Source organism: Pseudochaenichthys georgianus, chromosome 9 (genome assembly GCF_902827115.2).
Source record: "Pseudochaenichthys georgianus chromosome 9, fPseGeo1.2, whole genome shotgun sequence".
Lineage (NCBI taxonomy): Eukaryota > Metazoa > Chordata > Actinopteri > Perciformes > Channichthyidae > Pseudochaenichthys > Pseudochaenichthys georgianus.
The window spans coordinates 10,810,263-10,831,593 of NC_047511.1; the positions used below are offsets into that span (position 1 = coordinate 10,810,263).

Below are 21,331 nucleotides of genomic sequence, written 5' to 3' on the forward strand. Positions count from 1 at the left end.
TTTCTCCATTCTTACCTACCCTACCTTTAACTATTTTTAGGGTGCAGCTATATGTTTTATTTATTTCAAAGTGGGCCCATTTTAATAATATTTTTTTTCCCTTCAAATGTGCAGAGGACTCCCCAAGTGCTGTGTTTAATTTATTTTAAAGTAGGCCTGTGTATTATTTTTAATTCTCCTTATAAGAGTTCTTTGTTTCTTATTAGAGGTTAACAGTTTTATATCATGTAATAAATAGCCTAATAAATGCAAAAAAACTGTAGTTTTTGTCTGATATAACAATACAAAACTATGAAATATGTTTTGCGGCTCCAGACAAAAAAATGTTTTGGAAAAAGGAGCAAAATGGCTCTTTTGGTCAAAAAGGTTGCAGACCCCTGGCCTAAGACATACACTGTGCAAATTGATACCCATTAAGACCATACTGCCTTCAAAATAAAATCAACAAATGTCTGCTTTCTTCTTTAAATGTGTAGATATTTCTTGTTTTTCCTGCAATAGAAAATGTAATGATTGTAAAAGTTTCTCGCAATGGGAAATCAAATATGCTTGTATGCACACTATGCTCAATTTTGGATTTACTGTGACTGTGATACAATTCTATTCTAACGTATTTGTGGAAGATATTAACCAAATAATTCAGCCAAAAGCAGCTGCTTAATCAACGACAGAAGTGAATTATGGTGTAGAAGTGAAGATAACGGTGGGTTACATATTGTAACTCTGGTATATAAGCACAGGCGGAGCCCTCTACTGGACTCTATGGGTACTACCTTTAACCATGCTATGCGAACATTCACATACTGAGTTGCATAAACGTAGCCGGCCAATCGGGGCGTCATCCTACACCCTCTTCAGCGAGCGGCATAGAAAATACAGGGCCCCTAGGTAGAGGGCTTCGCCTGTGCTTATATTCCAGAGTTACAATATGTAACCCACCGTTGTATTTCACACAGGCTCCGCCCTCTACTGGACTCTATGGGTACAGTGGGTGGAGCCCTGATGGATAAACGTCCTGTCGTTCAACAACATCGACCTATCACACTGCCCCTGACCGGCTTTTAGTCCCCACACTCACACACGCTCACCTTGTGTAGAGTGTGCATGGAAAATAGTGAGGAAGGCGAGGAGCGCCCTCCAGTCCTGTACGGGGTTTACAGCATGCTGGTGCAATGGGAAAACATAAGCGCACTATGTCCCCCCCCTCTCACCAGTTGTGTGTTGCTCCAGCAAGCACCGAGGATGAGAAGGAGTCAGACATGTCCAAGAGATAAGACCTTATGAAGAGGCCTGGCGTAAGACCTTATGAAGGGGCCTGGCGTAGACCAAGACGCCGCCGTGCATTTGCCCTCCACACTCACACCGTTGAACAAGGCTGTTGACACGGCCATACCCTGTGTAGAGTGTGCACGGACCCCAGTGGGGAAGGCCCTCCCCGTCTGTCCGTAGGCATGTGAGATGCACTCGCAGAGCCATCCTGTCAGGCGTTTCTTGGACAGAGCTTTACCGGCCACATACCCCCCAAAGCACATAAACAGCTGTTCAGTGCGCCTACTGGAAGCCGTGCGCTCTATATAACATGCCAGTGCACGCACCGGGCAGAGGAGGTGTAATTTATCCTCCCTGGCCCCAATATGGGGTGGAAGACTAAAGCCGTTCAAGCCGAGTTTCGCCCCGCTATGGTCACCCCGGATCAAAAGGCAACTCGGGTGTACTGACAGAGCGGTCAGCTCGGACACTCTTTTTGCTGAAGTCAAAGCAAGCAGTAGACCTGCTTTCAATGACAGAGCCTTCAGGGAGGAGCGCTCCAGAGGCTCAAATGGTTCTGTGACCAGAGCCTCGAGCACCAACGGCAGGTCCCACTGTGGGGCGGAGGCGTGCACCACTGGGCGCTGTCTCCTGAGCCCCTGCAAAAAACGCGCCATAAGCGGCTGACTGAAGGCTGACCTGCCTCCAAATCCCTCATGGCAGGATGAAATGGCTGATGCATACACTTTAATTGTGGAATAAGCAAGCCCCCTGTCCACCAGTAGCTGTAAGTAGGACAGAATAGAGCCCAGTGTACAAGACAGAGGCTCTAGACTCCTTTCTTCACACCATTGCTGGAATCCCAACCACTTTGGCCTGTAACAGGCTGTGGTGGATTCTGCTCTTGCTGCTTGGATAGTCTGAATAACCTCGCCAGACAGTCCCCCTCTGTCTCAGCCTGTCCCTCTCAGGAGCCAAGCCTGGAGAGGTTGGCCCAGATTGGGTAACGCCCCTATTGCACCTGCCTCTTGAGACAGCGCCCCCCAGACCTGAGGCACCGTCCAGGGCTGGCCCACCATCATCTGTGTCACCTCTGCATACCATGGCGCCAACCGGCGACCTGGAACCACTAGGATGACTGACAGACGTTCCCGTCTCACCCTCTCCAGAAGGGGGAGAATGAGACGCAGTGGTGGAAAGGCGTAGAGCAGCTTTCTTGGCCATGGCTCGTGTGCAAATGCGTCCACTCCCAAGGGTGGATTGTCCCGCCGAGCCATGGAAAACCACAGGGCACAGTGGCTGTTGCGCCGGTTGGCGAACAGGTCCACCTCCGCTCTCCCGAATTGGGCCCAGATCTGCTTCACCACCTCCGGGTGAAGCATCCACTCGTCAGTTTTCAGCGTCCCGCCAAGTCGCCTCCACACGCCAAATGTCCGGCAACGGGGGCGACACGAAGGCCGGTTGCGCCGGACGAACAGGGCTGTAGACCCCCTGACGGAGTCGGCTCACCGGCTTCGGTGGTAGTGGTGGAGGGAGCGGTAGCTCCACATGCTCCGCCGCCACAGCCATCACCACGGCCATCACCACGGCCATCACCACCGGAAAGTCCTGACGGGCAGACCCGTATGGACCCTTATGGACGCCGGACCCGGAAGCGTCCGACATCGAGTCCCTCTCCTCGACAGACGGGGCTGGCCGGTTCCCCGGAATGGCAAAGGCAAATGGCACCTCCCCAACCACATCCTGTTCCGCCATCTCCACCCCGTCGAGTTCCAGCTGGTCCTCCGCCACACCTGGCGAGACATAAAGATGCTCCAGCCGGTGCTGACGTCTGAGCAGCCGGAGCATTCTGCAGGCATTGCAGGCCGGGGAATGGTTCGCGCTGTTCACAGCGTGGTCAGGCCCCAAACACTTGAGGCATACTTGGTGGAGATCAGCGCCCGCAATCGAGCCAGGGCATGTCGGACAGGGCCGGGTCTCGAGTGGTGAGTCCATCACTTACGTTCTTCCAATGTTTTCCTCTCTTTCTTCACGTTTCACTCTCTCAGTTGTTCTGATGCTTGCTGAAGAGAAAAAGGATGACAGGCAGGAGGCGTAGCCGCCTTATATGCTGTGGGCCTGCGCGCGCATTCAGGTAGGCTCGCCCCGATTGGCCGGCTACGTTTATGCAACTCAGTATGTGAATGCTCGCATAGCATGGTTAAGGGTAGTACCCATAGAGTCCAGTAGAGGACGGAGCCTGTGTGAAATATAACTGGTTCTGACATTTGGTATCACTGCTGTTCTTTTTAAATGCCAGTCAATAGACTTCATATTCATTAATCAGAAATAAAGGCAAGATTTTCCTCATTTAAGAATAAAAAAAAATATATATGCTGATTTGAGAATATAAATGTTGTTTTATTCCTGAAACTACATTGAGACATCCTGGAAACAAATAATTATATCATAAAGGAATACAGCAGTGTCTCTGATCCAACTCCAGGTCATACCCTTTACCAAAGGTAGATTTAAGAGGAATTGTTCCTCCAAACTGGAGCCAAAGTGTAACAGGAGTTTAACAATAGTTAAATAAAGGACTTTTGAAACTCCAGAAACTTTTGTAACATTATCTGCAGGTCAGAGGTTTACAAATACTCTCTTTTCCTCTGTTCTGGTCGACTGGTGATGGTATCAATTTTTCCCCCTCCTTTCCCTTCTGAATATTTACACATTAGACTTAGATCTTTTTCCTTTTAGTGGTTCCTGGGTGGCCTTTGGACAGAGGACAGAAGATAAATCTGGTCTGTTTTTCCTCACAGGAAACAGCGAGACTGATCTTCACTAATCTGTTATCCACCTTTGCGGCTGGCCCACCCCTGGGCCCCCATACGTCTTAATTCGGACCTTTCACTGGGCCCGATCACACATGTATACTTCCAAGCATGCACAGAAAAAAAGGCTTGACAGTCTGAGATTAACATGATTCCGGTTCTTTCATTTGCTTTGATCTTGAATAATTCCTGACCTTTTCAGGAAAAATAAAACACTGATTGTTGAGTATATATTTAAAAAGTTTAAAAACGTTGTCAGTACATTTGTGCCTCACGTTCAGAATTTGGAGCAGTTTGGATTCAGTGCACAACCCTCCAATTAGGTCTTCAACTTTCTTTTAAATGGGAAGAATTGTAATGATATAGCGGAAAGTTCTTTAACAATTTAAGTTAAATGTGCTTGAAACTCTGTGAAGAGCACCGGTTCTCCTCACGCTTACAGTACAGTGTTGTCCATGATATGTGTAGCCTTTATGTTTTCAACCTCACAACTGTCACAGCACAATTCAACCTGCAGTACATTAACAGACTTTTTTGTGGGAGGAAATCCAGTTTCTGAAATGCAAACTTAAAAACTATTTTGATGTTATTTTTACGGCTTTTATGTAAGTAAACTATCTAAATACTTCCTCCACTTCCTAACTCTGTTTGTGTCATCAAATTGGATATTACATTTCTCTAATTGTAATGATATTAAATGAGCTGCTGTGCAAAAAAAGGAGAACAGATATCAGTTGCGTCTAGTTTTGCCATGCCACAGTACGTGTGTGTGTGTGTGTGTGTGTGTGTGTGTGTGTGTGTGTGTGTGTGTGTGTGTGTGTGTGTGTGTGTGTGTGTGTGTGTGTGTGTGTGTGTGTGTGTGTGTGTGTGTGTGTGTGTGTGTGTGTGTGTGTGTGTGTGTGTGTGTGTTTAAGGTTGGCTGCTGGTTGTAAATAACTGAGGTGTCCAATGCTGTTTTAGCTGAAGGTCCAGAAAGAGCCAACTCTCAACCTGAGTCGTCCTCCTCGCTCCACTCATCACTGGCACTGATGAAGTTGGGTTGACTTTCATGACATGAAGGGGTTGGGGGGAGGCTTAGGGAAATGAAAACCGTAGGGCATAGCTGTTATGGAGATGTACTTCAAAAGCTGCAGTGGAATGTGTAACAAAGTAATACGACCCTATATACACAGAGAGAACTGATGAAGACGGAGACAGTTGTGTTTCCTTTAAATGAAAAACGTTTATAGAACAACGTTCTAGATATGTAACATATATTGTATGTTAGGATTTCAATGGTTGAATAACTTCATACGACCACAAATAAAATAACTTATTGCTGAATTATTTTTTATTTAAAAAGCAATTATTAGTAACATTTCAAAAATACGATAATTTGATGAAAATATGTCTTATCATGTGGAAAATGTAAAAAATAATGTTGCTCATCTATGATTTTCTTAATATATATATCAAGACCAATAACTGTTTATACTTTGATAAAGCAGTGTTATAATTATTCATTATAATTAGAGAACATGCTCAATACGGCAAAGTTATGAAAAAAAGGGTATCAACTATATATAGATGTGAATATATTATATATAATACATATTTTTTATCATATTTTGTTATCATACGTTGTCATCACTATTATGAAGTATAGTATGTATTGACTGTTTCAGTTATAACTAGCTATACCTTATATACTGGAAAGTATATAGCCTTGAATTGGCTCAGAAAAATGTCAAACCCCTAAAGAAGAAATAGAGGAAACAAAACATTCAACATTTTTGGCAGAAGTTAAATGACCCCAAATCTTATAAACAAGGTTGATTGAAACAAGTTAAGTACCAGATCTACAGTGAAGAAGGAAGAGCAAGAATATTATAGAAAAATACCAAGATTACACAAATAATATCATAGACTTCATAAATGTAATGATTCCTGACTTATTTTGAAAAGCTTTTTCTCGCTGTGTTTTTACTTCCTGTCTTTGTGTGTTTTCCCGCCTGTTTTGATTGTTTGTCCTGGCCTTACCCCCTGATCCCACCGGAAGCGTCTGCGCTGCGCCGAGCTTTTTGAACATGAAAGCATGGAGACATGTCACAGTAGAGGCACAACATATAAATATGAACCTCAAATGAGCATAATAGGGCCCTTTTAAGTCCTAGTTTTCAGTTTACGCCGTCTGACATATGTTATCTGGAAGTTCTACTATTCTTCCTGTAGCGTTTGGGTCCTCCCTGCTCCGCTACAGTGTGACACATCGACGCTCGTCTGTCAAAGGCAGCTTGAATCTGGGAAACAGCTGTAACCTAAATATCTAACCTCGGGAGTCTTCGCCATCTTCACGATGTGGAGAATCCAAGACTCTGAAGTGCCCTGAAGACAGGTAGAGTCCCCGAGCGAGAGACACTCTGTCACAGGCATGTGGACGGATGGGGATGGTCTCAGAGGGGACATGATGTGTAAATGTGTCCCTGTCAGCAGACCTGTAGATTGAGTGCAATGTGGGGCAGAAATAGTGCGAGTGCACAGAGGACGATGTTGTTTGTGTATATATAGGTCTTTGAAAAAATAATGATGTGACAGCGATATCCCAATCAGACCGCAGCACAGGAAGCTGGCCTCGTGCACACCCTGTTTTAGAACTTTAAACACACTGTGGAGTGTGTGTGCAGGGCTGCAGGCCAGGACTCTGTGGCTGTGTGAAATCAATACTTCTGATATGGCTTCTCTTTCACCGCCTTGTTAGCTTGCTGTCTAAACCCCTCAGTGTGCATGGGAGTCCTCTGTTTGGAGCTGTAAGAAGATGCTTAAAGGTTAACTTTTGTATTGTCCCGTGTTTCTATTATTCTAACTGACTAGACTAGAGTGTACAACATTTTTATAAATGGTCCAGTATCTTGGGACAGCTGGCAAGGTAAAGAGACAGAAACGTGAAATCATGTCAGGCAAATATGTCTTTTTCAGTTTTCCGTCCACTTACGGCCCCTACACACGGCGGCGTGCGTTGCCGCTTGGCGGTGGGCGTGTCTTGAGCTTGGGGAGTCAACGCGAGCAACACGACCAACAACCAATCACATGAATGTCCCGCCCCGGACATACAAAGCAAAGCATTCATGCTACATCCATGCTGGCTGAATATACTGTCTATGCTTGCTAGCTGTCCATTCAAACGAAGTACACTGGATATAAACTCCCCAAACAAGCGAAAACCTACCAGTTTCCCCCACTGTCTTTGCCACCTCCCCCCATGCCTGGCTCCTCTGGTTTGTATCCCTGTATGTAAAGAGGGACTGGGCATATAGTACCAGGTGATTCCCTACCGCCACGATAATTTTCTCCTCCATTTTTTGACATATGGGAAATAACTGCGGTCTGGCTCTCCCAACATACACGCGGTTTGATTGGCTAGTTAGTGCTTGTACTGTCAGATTTGCATATGCGGGATTTGATTGGCTGACGCCTCCGTCGAGGCGGCAATAGTAGAACAGTGCTCTACTTTTGCAGTGAGCACCGCGAGAGAAGCTACGCTTTGCTCCCACAATGCAGTTCGGCGAATCGTGACGTCACTCCATTCAAAGTGAATGGGCAGAAGCGTTGAAGCGGCAACGCACGCCGCCGTGTGTAGGGGCCGTTAGATTGCCTGTTTTGGCCAGTAACATGCTAATAGTGCAACCCAGTCTCATGGCATTTCGTGTTATAGTCACGATATTTAATCTATTGATTCGTGTTCACCATCACGATTTCCCCCTTTTTTCCGTGTCACACAGAACGATTTTAAAAGCAATGTATTTCTATTGGTAGTATGTTTCGTGCCTGCAGCACGTCTTTTTGTCCGGTCGGGTCTTGGAAGACCGGAAGCTGTGTGGTTCATAAAACATTTTCTTACTCAATATCAAGCCACGATTATTGTTTTTATTTTAAATCGTATAATGTCTGACTTTTTTTGCAGTCCGCGAGGAAAAGGAAAGGGGCTCAGAATACTGAAATCTGTATTTTTTGTAATCTTTTTTTCCTTCTGATTTGTTATTCTTTTCTAAATAACACACTGTTATTTACTCAACAATAACACACAATCATCCTTGTTTTTATTTATTTGTTTAATTCTATAATCTCTGGCTTTTTTGCCGTTCCTCAGGAACTGAATTTCAATCAATCAATCAATCAATCAATCAATCAATGTTTATTTATATAGCCCAATATCACAAATGTTACATTTGTCTCAGTGGTCTTCACAGTGTGTACAGAATATCAGTATGACAATACGACACCCTCTGTCCTTAGACCCTCACATCGTACAAGGAAAAACTTCCAAAGAAAACCCAGTTTAAAGGGAAAAATGGGAGAAACCTCAGGGAGAGCAACAGAGGAGGGATCCCTCTCCCAGGACGGACAGACGTGCAATAGATGCCGTGTGTAAATTGAAAAGATAATACATTTTTTACAATTTCAAAATAAAGTCACCGGAAACAGATGTAGGCCTATAAGGGACATTTCGAGCATCATTGCGATACACTGCCACTGAACTGATTACCCAAGATCCTATATGGTTGACGCTCGGTGATTGGATGTTTTAGCCGCAATGCACGTTGGGATATGGTGTTTATGCGATATGAAATCCGAAAAACATTTACAAAAAAGAAAATAATACTTTAATCCGAGTGTTCTTCCTTTTCTCTTTGAAAGTCATCACATAACGGCATTGTAATACACGGTTCGGCTGCATTACATATTACACATCTGCCGTAGTTCTTTATTTATAGAGCCCTGATTAGAAGACTTCTAGACAAACAGGAAGAACTGCCACCGAAACTGAATACGTGACGTGGATCATAAATATATCAGCAATTAAACAACATCTTCAATTTCTCTTGACACAATACTCCTTGCAGTATCAACATTGCAGTATCAACATTAATTCGGCTGACTTTTATATTTGATCCAATTGGTAGATAGGTTATATTTACACCATAATGGTGCACAGCTGATAGACAGGGACTTGTAGTTTTTAAAGATATTACTGATTTTCTTTGAATATAAGAATGTAAATACTGAGTTGAGAGAATAGTCAGGGGTTTTGGGTGACGAGAGACACTTCTATGGATTCAGAATTTCAATAGCTTACCATTAAATGGAGGATATACCTTTCTGTCTATGATGTTTTACAAACCAGATATTAATGTGTAGAAGTAACACATGTGAAATAATATATATATATATATATATTGTTGAGTAAATAACAGTGTATTATTTAGAAAAGAATAACAAATTAGAATGAAAAAAACATTTAAAAAATACAGATTTCCCATTTAAAATCGTGTTGGTGAACACGAATCAATAGATTGCATGTTGTGACTATAACACGAAATGCTGTGGGACTGGGTTGAATAGTGTTAGTATAATTGTTTGACCTCAATATGAAAATGACTCAAGAGATATACAAGTTTATTCTTAACCTTTGACATAATTCTGTCTGTTTGTCTCAAAAGGTCTTACATTTAGCTCGTATCCAAAGCAACCTACAATAAATGCAGTGAACCATAAAGATACAAACTCAGCCCAACAACAAACTTGCAGGTATATTCACTTCAATGTATTTTTGTATGGCCAAGGTGCAGTTCGAACAGGTGGGTTTTCAGTATGAAATAGAGGATGTGTAGACTGTCTGCTGTCCTGATCTCAACGGGGACCGCATTCCACCATTTTGGAGCCAGGACATCAAACAGGCGTCTTGTTGAGGGGTACCATGAGCCCCACTCACAGTGAGGGAGTGCACACTGCCAGATTGCTCTTTGCCTACATGCAAGACCCTCCTGCACTCTTTCTCGGACTGATCTCCCGTTGCCTGTTCTTGACCAACCTTTCTTTATGTAATCCCATTAAAAGCCTCGCCTTCTGTCCCTCGACCACCTGTTTGGTTTCTCCTCTTCCTTTTTGTTTTCTGTTTTTCCTCATTGCTGTTTTGCTTCCAGCTGCTGAGACATTGCCTTCATCTGTCTTCCTTCTGGTTCTTCAAGTGCTCAGCTGGTTACAGATCCAGTTATCCAGTTAGCGAAACATTGCAGACAACAATGGCGCATCAACTTGAATCAATTAAAAGAGCACTCGTCGGACCCCACATTTGATTGTAGATGGACTCAGACATTTGTTTTGTTGGTTTTTCTATGGTAACAGGAGGAAGGTAAGCATAGGCTTTAGGGGTAGTTGAAAGAGTTTGCATTTATTTCATCATTTGTGAGCTTAATTAACTCTCCCGTTGCACCTACATTTTCCCGTTGCACCTTGCCTAGAAACTCATCATGTGATCCTTAACACAGAACAATAATTCCAACTTTATGGTCTCAGTACACTAAACCAAGTTCTTATTAATCCTACCATGCAACAATTCTCAGCCTTTATTGTAAAAAAAACAGAGGACACTGGTGCAGATCCAGCAATCGTTAGAGTGATCTTAAGAATCCGTGTGAGGTTTCTCTACCTGCTTGCTCACTTTCCTGCTCACTTGGCTGCGGATAGCAACGTCAGCTGAATGCCTAAAATGTAAAAATGTAGTGTGAGTGGGGCCGAGGGCCAACTGGAAGTGCCAGCTTAGCAGAGATATGAACTGTCCCACGCCGCCCCTCGCTGAGTGATGCAGTGACAAATGTCTCAGGGGGGAAGTTGGGGCACAAAAGGGACGATGACACAAGCCCCAAAGCACGAGGGCACTAAATATCACTGGAGTGTGTGTGTCTCGTCGATCACATGCCTTGGTGGTGAGATTGACCCGTTTGGGATTGCTGTCATAGGAGGTGTGTGTTGATGTGAGATGAGGTGTAACGTGCAGGCATATGCACTGCTGCTGTAATCCATCATTATGAGCAACATGCCGCCGTGCTGTATCCACTCCATTCTTTTATGTGTTTCTATTTGCTACTAGCATGTCTCACTGCTGCTCAATGTGTTCCAGTTGTAAAAAATGTTTTGGTCCCGGGTGACACAGATCCATTTCAAGCGATTTTTTCACAAAAAATTCAAAAGTAGCATATATTTCACCCACAGTGAGAGTTGCAAAGTGGTAGCATCAACTATTTACAGAAGCATTTTTCCTGGCTGTAAATCACCATTTTCAAAAGTTTTCTTATAAATAGGATAAAACCATTAACCAGATGATATCATACCACAAAACAATTCTTTTTTTTCTAAACCGTTATGTAAAAAATGATTGACTACATTTCTCGGACAGAAATCTGAACAGTGGAAACACTTTTTGTTTCACCTTGTTGACAATTCACAGTGCCGTTTCTACAGAGGGATGAACATCTCTCATTAATAAATACATTTTCCCAGGAATAACATTTAATATATAAATCAGAATGGGAATTATAATAGCAAACCCCTCTGTTTAAACCCTCAGAATATCAGAAAGAATGAAACTAGAATGTTTGGTGTGTGTATGTTTTACTAAAGATACGATTTCTGGTTTTAAAAAGAAATACTAATCTTTTTGTTTTTTAATGTCTATGACATAGACATTAAAATAATAATAACATGTATAGAATTTTTGTTCACTGTTTTTCCTCATTGCTGTTTTGCATCCAGCTCCTGCAGCATTGCCTTCATCTGGCTTCCTTCTGGTTCTTCGAGTTTCAGCTGTTCAAGGATCCAGTCACTCCATTTTATAATAATAAATTGTATAGAATTTTATTAAACGCTATAGGAAAATACGTTGAAAGAAAAATTAAGAACTTCCTTTTTGTTATACAAGAAATTATGTTGTTAAATTTGAGATAAATCAGCAAATAGACAAAGTTCTTGAATGTAAAACCTACATTTGTGTTTGGAATGGGGTTTTTCCCCCTAAGAAGACATCATTTATTATAGAAGCTAAGTAGCCCATTATCTCAATCTTGTGCCTATAACTATTGTTTGACTATTCCCAAAGATACACTCAATGTTCATCTTCATGTTCAAACTCCTATACAGTAGGTTCATGGTGTGGCCATCAGTTTAAATGATATCAGTCTGCAGGACATATTTAGAGCACCAGTATACAGCATCAGCAATATGTTTCATTCTCTTCTCAACTTTTGGAAAGGAACATTTTTAACTTGTTTAAAAACTATGCAGGCTTCATACTAAATGTAATTCACCTGTGTTATATTTATTTGAAAGGAGAGATCTCTGTGGACATAATAGGAAGTGTTGACATTTGTTGTGAACTGACCCTATTAGTTCACTTATAACTTAAAAAATCTAGTACAAATATGACTTTGACCTTTAACGGCTTGGTTACTTTAGGTATTGATGATCAGTATTACAGTATTGTATTGGATTTAGCATTTGTTTTTTCATTTCGACTTGGTTGACATTATTCATGCCACCCAGAACCAATATGTTTAGGTAGGGATGGACCACTTTGGGATGTATTGAGAATCACAAAAAACACAAGTGATTTCAACAAGCTGTTTTCCTCGCTATCAAGAAAGAAATAGAGCGTGAGATACAGTACATAAACAAGGATTATCAGATAAATTGCGATTTATATAAAGTTATTTATCCTTTATTAATGAAGGGAACCTTTACAATTCATACCATTTTGAGATTATTTAATTATGTGTTTGATTTGAACCAAAAATATATTCTATGTGATGCAATCAAAAGGTTTCTTATAAAGTAAAGTGATTCCAGTATGTTTTCACAACAGTTTAAAACTTTGAAGCGTAATTTCAAATCCAAATATTTAGGCCATATCCATGATTTATAAATATTTTCATGAACATGTCGATTTCTGTCTCTGCGGCGGTTGAACATAATCTTAAATGTCTTAAAGTTCAACATAATCAATGGCAATGTCTACATGATGATGATGATGATGATGATGATGATGATGATGATGATGATGATGATGATGATGATGATGATGATGATGATGATGATGATGATGATGATCTTTAGTTAACACATTTGGAAGGGACCCATCTGCATAATGATTACTTTTTCTTTTGGTACATTAAGTATATGTTGATGCAAATCCTTTTGTACTTTTACTTGAGTAACATTTTGAATGCAGGACTTTTTACTTGTAACAGAGAGTACACTCTGGTTCTTCTACTTTTACTTAAGTACATGATCTGAGTACTTTTTCCCCCTCTGGTCCATATCTTATTTAACAATAACATTTAAACAGTATAATTCATTTCAAAGTAAGAGCGTCAAGGTTAATTTAAATTGTCTTTAAAAAGAGGCCAAATGATAGAATACAGTATTTCTAACTAACCAACTGATATCCGTGTAGTTAACATGGTGACCACTGGATGGCGCTGTTGAGCTATTTTACACATCTCGTTTCTGCTCTCCGGTTGTATTGTTTCTTTTCTCTTTGCTATTTTTCTTCAAATTCATTTATATTAGCGAGAATGATTGTTTTTGGTCCAGACATCGTCAAGTGTTTATTTGACATTATTATATAACAGTTCTCTGTCTTATTTGACGTGAAATATTATACATTTAAAGGTCAAATACGGCTGGTAGGTTATTGATATTTATATATTTGATCACACCTCTATTTTTACCTTACATGTCACTTGTTAGACGCTTTTATCCAAAGCGACTTACATACTCAATACTGTGGACAATCCCCACAGGAACAATTTGGGGTGAAGTGTCTTGCCCAGGGACACAACGACATGCTGACTGCAGTGGGGTTTGAACCTGTGACCCCCTGGTCCGAACACGTGAAAAAAGCATTTGTTATTAAACTGTATGTATATATTTTAAATCCTGGCCTCTGTGTGCACTCCACATGCATCTTCCGGTCTGCAATGCTATTTCTGCAAGGGTAATCGATTGCATATAATGCTAAAGCCATCAATACATCCCAACTACAGAATGTTTTTATTGTGTAAAGTAAACTGGCTTGTAATGCACTCTGTTCAAAAGACAAACATTTCCCGTTTATTTTCTTCTTTGACATATAGCTAAACTTCTTTCGTCATATACAATGTTTTAATGTGAAATCTTTCATTTTTGTACTTTCCCCTATTCTGTATTTTTAAAATGAATGCATAAAAGACACATTTGCAGGTATCGGAATGTTATCGTTAATATTCAGAACAGTCTTATTGCAACCCATTGACGCGACCTCGGCTCTCAGGGGAACACGTCATAGGGATTCATGGACCCACGTGTATTGAAGGCGTATGTAGTAATAATAATAATATGAATAATATGAAGCAGTAAAGGAAACACAATGTAGTATTATAATTATTATGGCGATAAGTTCATAAAATGGGCCAGCTATTGTTTTGTAGTTTAAATAGAGATGAACATAAACATTAACCATATTTAGCATTAATTCAGGTAGCACTAGTTTTTATTATTTGTATTTGGACTGTACAAACAGAGTTGTATATGCCTAATATTGAAGGTTGGCAATAATGAAATGCAATATGTTTCAACATTTAAAAAATGACTTTAAATTAGGTGACATTTGGGCTTCATGCATATTTCAGATATATATATATATAACACTGTTATGTCACTTTTGCTTTAAAAATGCAAAATGAGAAACCAGAGCTGTCAATAGTCAAGAGATCATATTCATCAGTTGCAGTTTAAAATAAACAATCCAAGGTCATAGTTGAAAATAAAGCTATTTTATTGTCAATGCATTCAACGTGATTAGATAAACTATCAAGTAGTAAATTCCCGTAAAAGGAAGAAACACTGAAACTATTCCCCACTGACACAAAATATTACACTTTGTATTTCAAATAAAACCAGTTATTTACATGTTCATGTATAGACTGCATCTTAAATCAATATTATTTAATATTACATGCACTCTGAAATATAGTCTGACATAATATCCCAATTTGTGTCCATATTCTTCGTAGACATGAAAAAACGTGCTGCTCTGTAAACCATGACATGTGACTACGTTTGTGTTTCGTCTCTTCTTCTATATTTGCATTATATGATATAAAATACAACTTACTGTACATTTACACATATGTAAATCTTCCCTTATTCCCAAACGTTCAAGTGCTTCATAAATAGATCACTTTTCAAAGTCAAAATGCATTCGCATACACCCAAAACATGACATTTTGTACATGGGAGGAAAAGTAAACAGACCGAACAGGAATTAGAAGATCATAGTCCAAAGTGAAAACGAGTGCAAGGGGTGTTTTTGTTTTTTTAACAGGGTTTTCTCCAGTCGGAGTGCTTAAATCCAGGCAGGGTCACAGTCCCTCCTTGTTAGAAAAAAGTCCCTCCCTTTCTTTAAAAGTCAGTTATGGGAGGTCATGTGACGTGACAGGTGATGCCGTTCCCGGAAGGACTCATTGCAAATGGGGCACTTGAGTTTCTCCTCGCGTCGACGCTTGACCATAGGCTCCATGGCAAATTCCTTTTTGTGGTGGGATCGCATGTGGTAAACCAAGTCCGAGGTCATACGGAAGGACGCGTTGCACTTGGCGCACCAGTTCTGCGCCGGCAGACAGAGGGAGGTGAAGGAAGGCGGCAGGAGGGTGAGAGCCGAGGGCATCTGGAGCTGAATAGCCCCGGAGTTCTTGGGCCAGAAGGTGGTGGCGTAGACAAAGGGGTTCTGCTTGGCCATGCTTGGCACGGGGCAGTTGGCGCCCAGTTCTGCGCTCCGTAGTTTGGCGGCAAGGTGGTCCGCCTGGTAGAGTCTGCTGGAGGAGATGGTGTCGCCCACCGCTGGGTGGCAGTCCAGCAGTTTAGTCGGCATAACCAGCGGCGAGATCTGGGAGAAGCGAGACGGCTGGCTGAAGGCGCTCTTCCTCTCGCCACCACTTCCTCCTTGCTGGGTAACAGAGGTAAAAGCGCTGCCCATGTGTGAGGTTTGGGGCGGCTGGGTCTCGGACAGCACCTGCCTGATGTTGAGGTGCTTCTCTGATGGATTGCTGCTAGGACGACTACCATCTTTGTTTTCAGAGTTGGAGCTCTGGAGGTTTTTGTTGCCGCTGTGGTGTTTGAGGTTCTGTGGAGTCTTCTTGACCTCGGTGAAGGCGCTGCGCTTGCCCTGACCGAGTTCAGTGGAACCAGGCGGGGAGAAGGACTTGCGGTTCTCCTCTAGGCCGTACGCCCCTCTGTAGTTTTGTGCAGATGTGGCAAGCTCATCTTTAGACTTGGACTGTAAAAGGCTGGGCCCTCGGCTCTCCTTGTCATCTATTTCCGAGAACTTCCTCTTCCCCGAGCTCTCGCTGCAGATCTCGGCCTCCTTGTCGCTCGGAGGGCTGGTCCGGTTGTTCTCTAGATCCCTGGCCAGGTTATGAAAGTCTGTGGAGGGTTTGCTGCTGTCCTGGGGGCTGCTGAAGCCCTCGGGACGGCCCAGCTTTGGGCTGGTCCTGTTCGGAGATGTGTTTGGTCGCTCTGTGCTCTCTTTGCTTGGCTCCTCTTCGGCCCCCGTGATGCTCTGCAATCTTTTGGTGCAACGGAACCGGAGATGGGCCAAGAACGGGAACTCAAACTGGAATCGCTGGCTGCAGTCCGGGCATGAATAGTGCGAGGAACCTGCAAAGAAAAGATTTGGAAATGAGTTCTGACGAAAAGCGATCATCCTGAAGCTATCTTCCAAAGGTGTTTTGTGTTGTTAGATTGCACAAAAGAAAGCCCATAGAGAAACAGTGATCATGGATGTTGATGATATGGTATAAGTCTTCTCACCTTTGCTCTTGGCGGGGACACTGCTGGGGCTGAGCAGCAGCAGGTCGATGAGGTCTTTTCCGTACCAGACCAGCAGCTCCTCGTCCTTCTCAATCCTGCGGAGCGAGCGGTACAGGAGCTGGCCGTTCTTCACGTAGGCCTCCAGGTTCTGCTCCTCTTTGTCCCTGGCCGACTGGACCAGCCGAAGCCACATCAAGCCCTCCGAGGTGCTGTTGGCCGCCGATGTGTCCACCTTTACAACAAATACAAACACGTTGAGTTATTACTTCAGCTCAAATAAATGTTCTGGCAAATATTTGATCCTAAAAATCTTATATCAACTTGTATCTTTGTTTATTTAAATAAATATAATGACTTAAACCGCTTTAGGAAAGAATTGTCAAAAACATTGACAGATTTCATTATTATTGACAATTATTTAAATGAATGGCTTTTCATTAAATCAAATGATCTCCAATGCTTTGGCAGATTATGTCCTTATTGTAGTATTAAGAAACAAGGGAACAGTTCCCTGACTCAATCTTATTTTAAGTGAGACTGTAAAGATACCAACATGGCTTTTGAGCATTGCTGCTCAGGCATGGGGATTTTCCTCAAAATGTCAGCTTCTTGCTTCAGTTATGATTAATATAACATTTGTAATGAATATTGGCTTAATTTGGAACTGAACAGCAAGATATGCAATAAAGACATTTTGCTGACAGGCCTGATTAATTAATAACTGGTAAATATAAAATAGGGAGCTTATCGATACAATTAGAGGACATACTAGGGCTTGCATTAAATTGCAATTAGTATCCACAAAACAGTAATAAAGATTCACTCACCCTGAAGATATAAGGTGCTGTGCGTTTGTCGGTGGATTTCAGAGCTATAAAGGCGATGCTGTCATACAACGACGTGTGACTCAACACACAAGGCCCGAAAATGGCGTTTTCTGGGATGTCACATGTCGTGAAGACGCTGGTAAAAATGTCGGTCAGACACTGCTGGACCGCTTTGGCGTCTCCGTCCCACACCAACTTCTGAGAGCTGGACTCCTCCATTTCACACTGCGGAGACAAGAGGCAGCAGAGGTCAGACATCAGGGAGGAGATAAATACTACGAGCAGTCGGTAAAAATGTTTCATGACAATAAAATATTTAGGCTTTTTTTTCTTCGATTTGTATTTTAACTTAAACCTATGTAAACTAACAGTTTAGTGGGTTTACCTTCCGCTGTCCCTGCTGATAGGGAATAAATCTCTTCCTGGACAGATTGGCTAAACCAGCTGTCAGGGCGTCGTTTGGGGGACTGTTCCTTTTTTTTTTGGCCAGGCTTTCTAATTAATTCAAACCCCGTAAAACGGTCATGATGGCATCACGTCCAGCATCCTGATGATGTGGTTTCCCAATGTTGTCAATTATAAAAGAAAAAATGTGCCTCGCCTAAAAAGGATAATTTCAAATCACATGTGAGCAGTATAATTATTATTATTATTATTATTATTATTATTATTATTACTGTTACGATAATTAGTCTTATACTAATACTTACAATTAGTAATAACATTGTCTTTGGTTATACCATATACTTGAAACAAATGTTAAAAACTATAACCTTTTAGGAAAACTGTTGTTAACCACAGTATGTGCATCATATGTCTTCATTCATATAATATAAAATGAAATTATAAGCATTAGTATTTTTATTATTTTTATATAATTAGAAGGCCTCTACCGGCTCCGATCACGCTTCACTTCGCTGTATTATTATGATGGCGACATTAAAAACGCAAAAGTCCTATACTATTCTTAAATGAATCGTGAAGTCTCAGGAGTGATTTACAATTTCCTATTTGTGATGTTTTCATTATCATGTATTCTTTATTATTCCTCTAATAGTAAGGCTGTAGCTTTGCCAGGACATGTTTATTTGTCAAAAAATCACAACAAGCAACAGAATCCCAAAAGGATAGTTTTTTCTTGTTTAAAAAATAATTACTGTAAAGAACCCTCTCAGTGGGAGCTGCTGAGGTCCGTGCATGTCCAATGGAGAGAGCATGTCCAATGGGTTTCAAGTGGACTGTCAAAGTCAGTGATTTCATGTTAGCCAACCTTTCTCTGCTTTCTACAAGCGGCAGCGTATGCCGCCTCATTACCATAATCCAGCACGTTCCCCTCTGAGACTGTAATTAAAGCAGCACGACCAGTTAATTATTTCTTTTCTCCCGTCCTAACCTCTGAATGTGTGTTTAGACGGCTGCGGCTCTCCTCGCTCTGCGGTTAGATACAGCACACACTGTGCGCGCATGCCCTGCACCTGATACGCACGTAAATTACCCTCAGTTAAATAAAAAAATATTACATAAATAACATCGTCAAAAAAAGCTGTAATCGCGAAAAAACAAACAATGTCCTAAGTAGGAAATTGTTGAAATAATTATATTTCTATTTCTACTGTAGGGGAAATGAATGCGGCACAACCTTTTTTTATTATTATTGTACGAATTAATAACTCTTTACTGTTGCTTTTGAGGCCTATGGTGCCAGTTTTATTTATCATTTTTTATTAGCCTAGTATTACTATTGTAATGTTTAATTCTACTATTATCAGTTTATAACACGTTATAAATCACTGCCCGCACTCAAACAAGTCCAGTGTGACACATCTCGTGCAATATAAAGCAACCTTCTTTCATTAGGGAAATAAATGAGAAAGAATAAGTAATACATAATAAATAAAAATAAAAACAGTTGGACCAAAAGTTTTCTCTGCGCAACATCAAGATGCACCCTGACATTGGCACACAGAGAATCAATGTAATAGTAGCCTGATAACAATAATAACAATGCTGGCCAGTGTGGAATAATGAGCTGTCTCCTGTCCATCCCAAAAATCCACTGTTTTTTGATTGGATGCGCAGAAAGAAAATCTAGCTAGTTTCTGCTTCTTCTTCTGGTTTTTATTTACTTTTATTTGCATGGATCTGATTAAATAGACCTTGATTTTTCCTAAAAAAGCGCTTTTTAATACCGCTCATTAGGAGCATTATATACCGTAAGAGGCTCAGCAACAGAAGGGTTCTCTGTAGAAAATGTTCCGCAAGTGTAGCCTTTCCAAAGCGCTGCCAGCTAAACGATTTCGTTTCAGGTTCCACACTGACCACACAGAACCCCTTTATGTTCAGATGCACAGAAACAGTCGCTTCAGAAGGAAGAAGACAACATTTACGAATGATGCGTTAAGGTAAAAGACATAAAGAGCATTTCCACATCCAGAAAGTGGAGGAAAGCAGCCTCCCCCCGGGTTGGGGTGGAGAAGAGGTGGGGGGGGGGGGGGGGGGGGGGGTGTTTAACCCATCTGCTAAAGCCGTGCCAGGCTGAAAACTGTCCTAAATCAGCGCAGTGACTGAATTACGGTGCTGACACATCTGCCTTCCTTTTCTGCGCCGCTTTCAGGGTGTGTGGCTGATGTCCCCGTGTCCCTCTCTAAACTCATCCAAAAGCACACACAGCTTCTTTGCATTGCACAAACCTACCTTTTGGTCGATGAGGAGGAACAATAATCCACAATCGAATTGCGAGCGGTGCTCCGAATCAAAACCCGTTTCCGGGAAGAAGAAGAAAAAAATCCCCGAAATCAAGCGAAGGGGGGATGCGGTGACGGAGATGGAGGTGATGGAGATGGTGATGCGCTCCCGGTCTGCTCCGTATAGTGTCAGTACATTTCCCCCCCGGTGTGGTGAAAGTGACAGTGCTGCTGCAGATACTCGCAGACACTGGGAGTGAGCGGGAGGGATAGAGAGAGCAGGGCAGATAAAGGGAGGCAGAGAGAGAGAGAGCGAGAGAGAGAGAGAGAGCGAGAGAGAGAGAGAGCGAGAGGCGTGCAGATGGGGCCCGACGCACTGGCTGACTGGCACACCGACACACACTTTTTGTTTGCGGCACATAATCTACCCAATGAGGCGTGTCACTCTCCGTCTCCTCCCTTTAACTCTTCACTGACCGACTGTCATTTGATGCGATTTATGGACGAGCAGAGGGATGGAGACCCCCCCCCCCCCTCCTCCCGTACCCCCACCTCCCATTATTATTGTAATTCTAATCACAATAGTTGGTGGTGACATTGCAATAAAGGGGCATTTGGAATCAAATGTTGGAAATGTAAGCTTGATACAAAAACGGTAACATTTATATTATCATTACTATTTGTAATATTATTTAATGTTTTGTTTTATTTATATTTTTGAAGATTATTTATCCCCCCCCCCCCCCCCACCCACTTACAATGTATTTAAATGTAGGCTAATTAAACGGACTGCCTTTTTGTCTTCATCCCGCATCTTAAGTACTTTTTGGGGACTTCCAGCACCGGGACACCGTGAGCCTCCACGCGGCCAGAGCGGCTCTGCAGCCCGGGCTGTGTCACGGCGGAGCGCCGCTGCAGTCTGTACTGTGTTCAGGCTCATTTAGGGGGCGCCAGTGTATAATTCGCACTGAGTGAAGGCTGATCTCCTGATGGAAGGGAGAGCTGCAGGTCAGGCGCGCGCAGCTCTGATGTTGGGACATAATCATTTATGCCCTCTGAAATATATTTAAAAACGTAATGATTAATACATGTTTGCAAA

At 42.0% G+C, this 21,331-nt stretch overlaps 1 protein-coding gene across 1 annotated transcript; it reads right to left on the reverse strand.

The window, feature by feature from the left end:
• Positions 1–14,664: 14,664 nt before the first annotated feature.
• prdm8b (PR domain containing 8b) lies at positions 14,665–20,592 on the reverse strand. Its single transcript, XM_034091581.2, has 4 exons — positions 20,243–20,592; positions 17,549–17,773; positions 16,722–16,953; positions 14,665–16,568 (listed from the first exon to the last, which is right to left on the reverse strand). The coding sequence occupies exons 2-4, from the start codon at positions 17,765–17,767 to the stop codon at positions 15,322–15,324; spliced, it is 1,698 nt and encodes a 565-aa protein (XP_033947472.1). The 5' UTR covers positions 17,768–17,773; positions 20,243–20,592; the 3' UTR covers positions 14,665–15,321.
• Between the last annotated feature and the right edge of the window lie 739 nt (positions 20,593–21,331).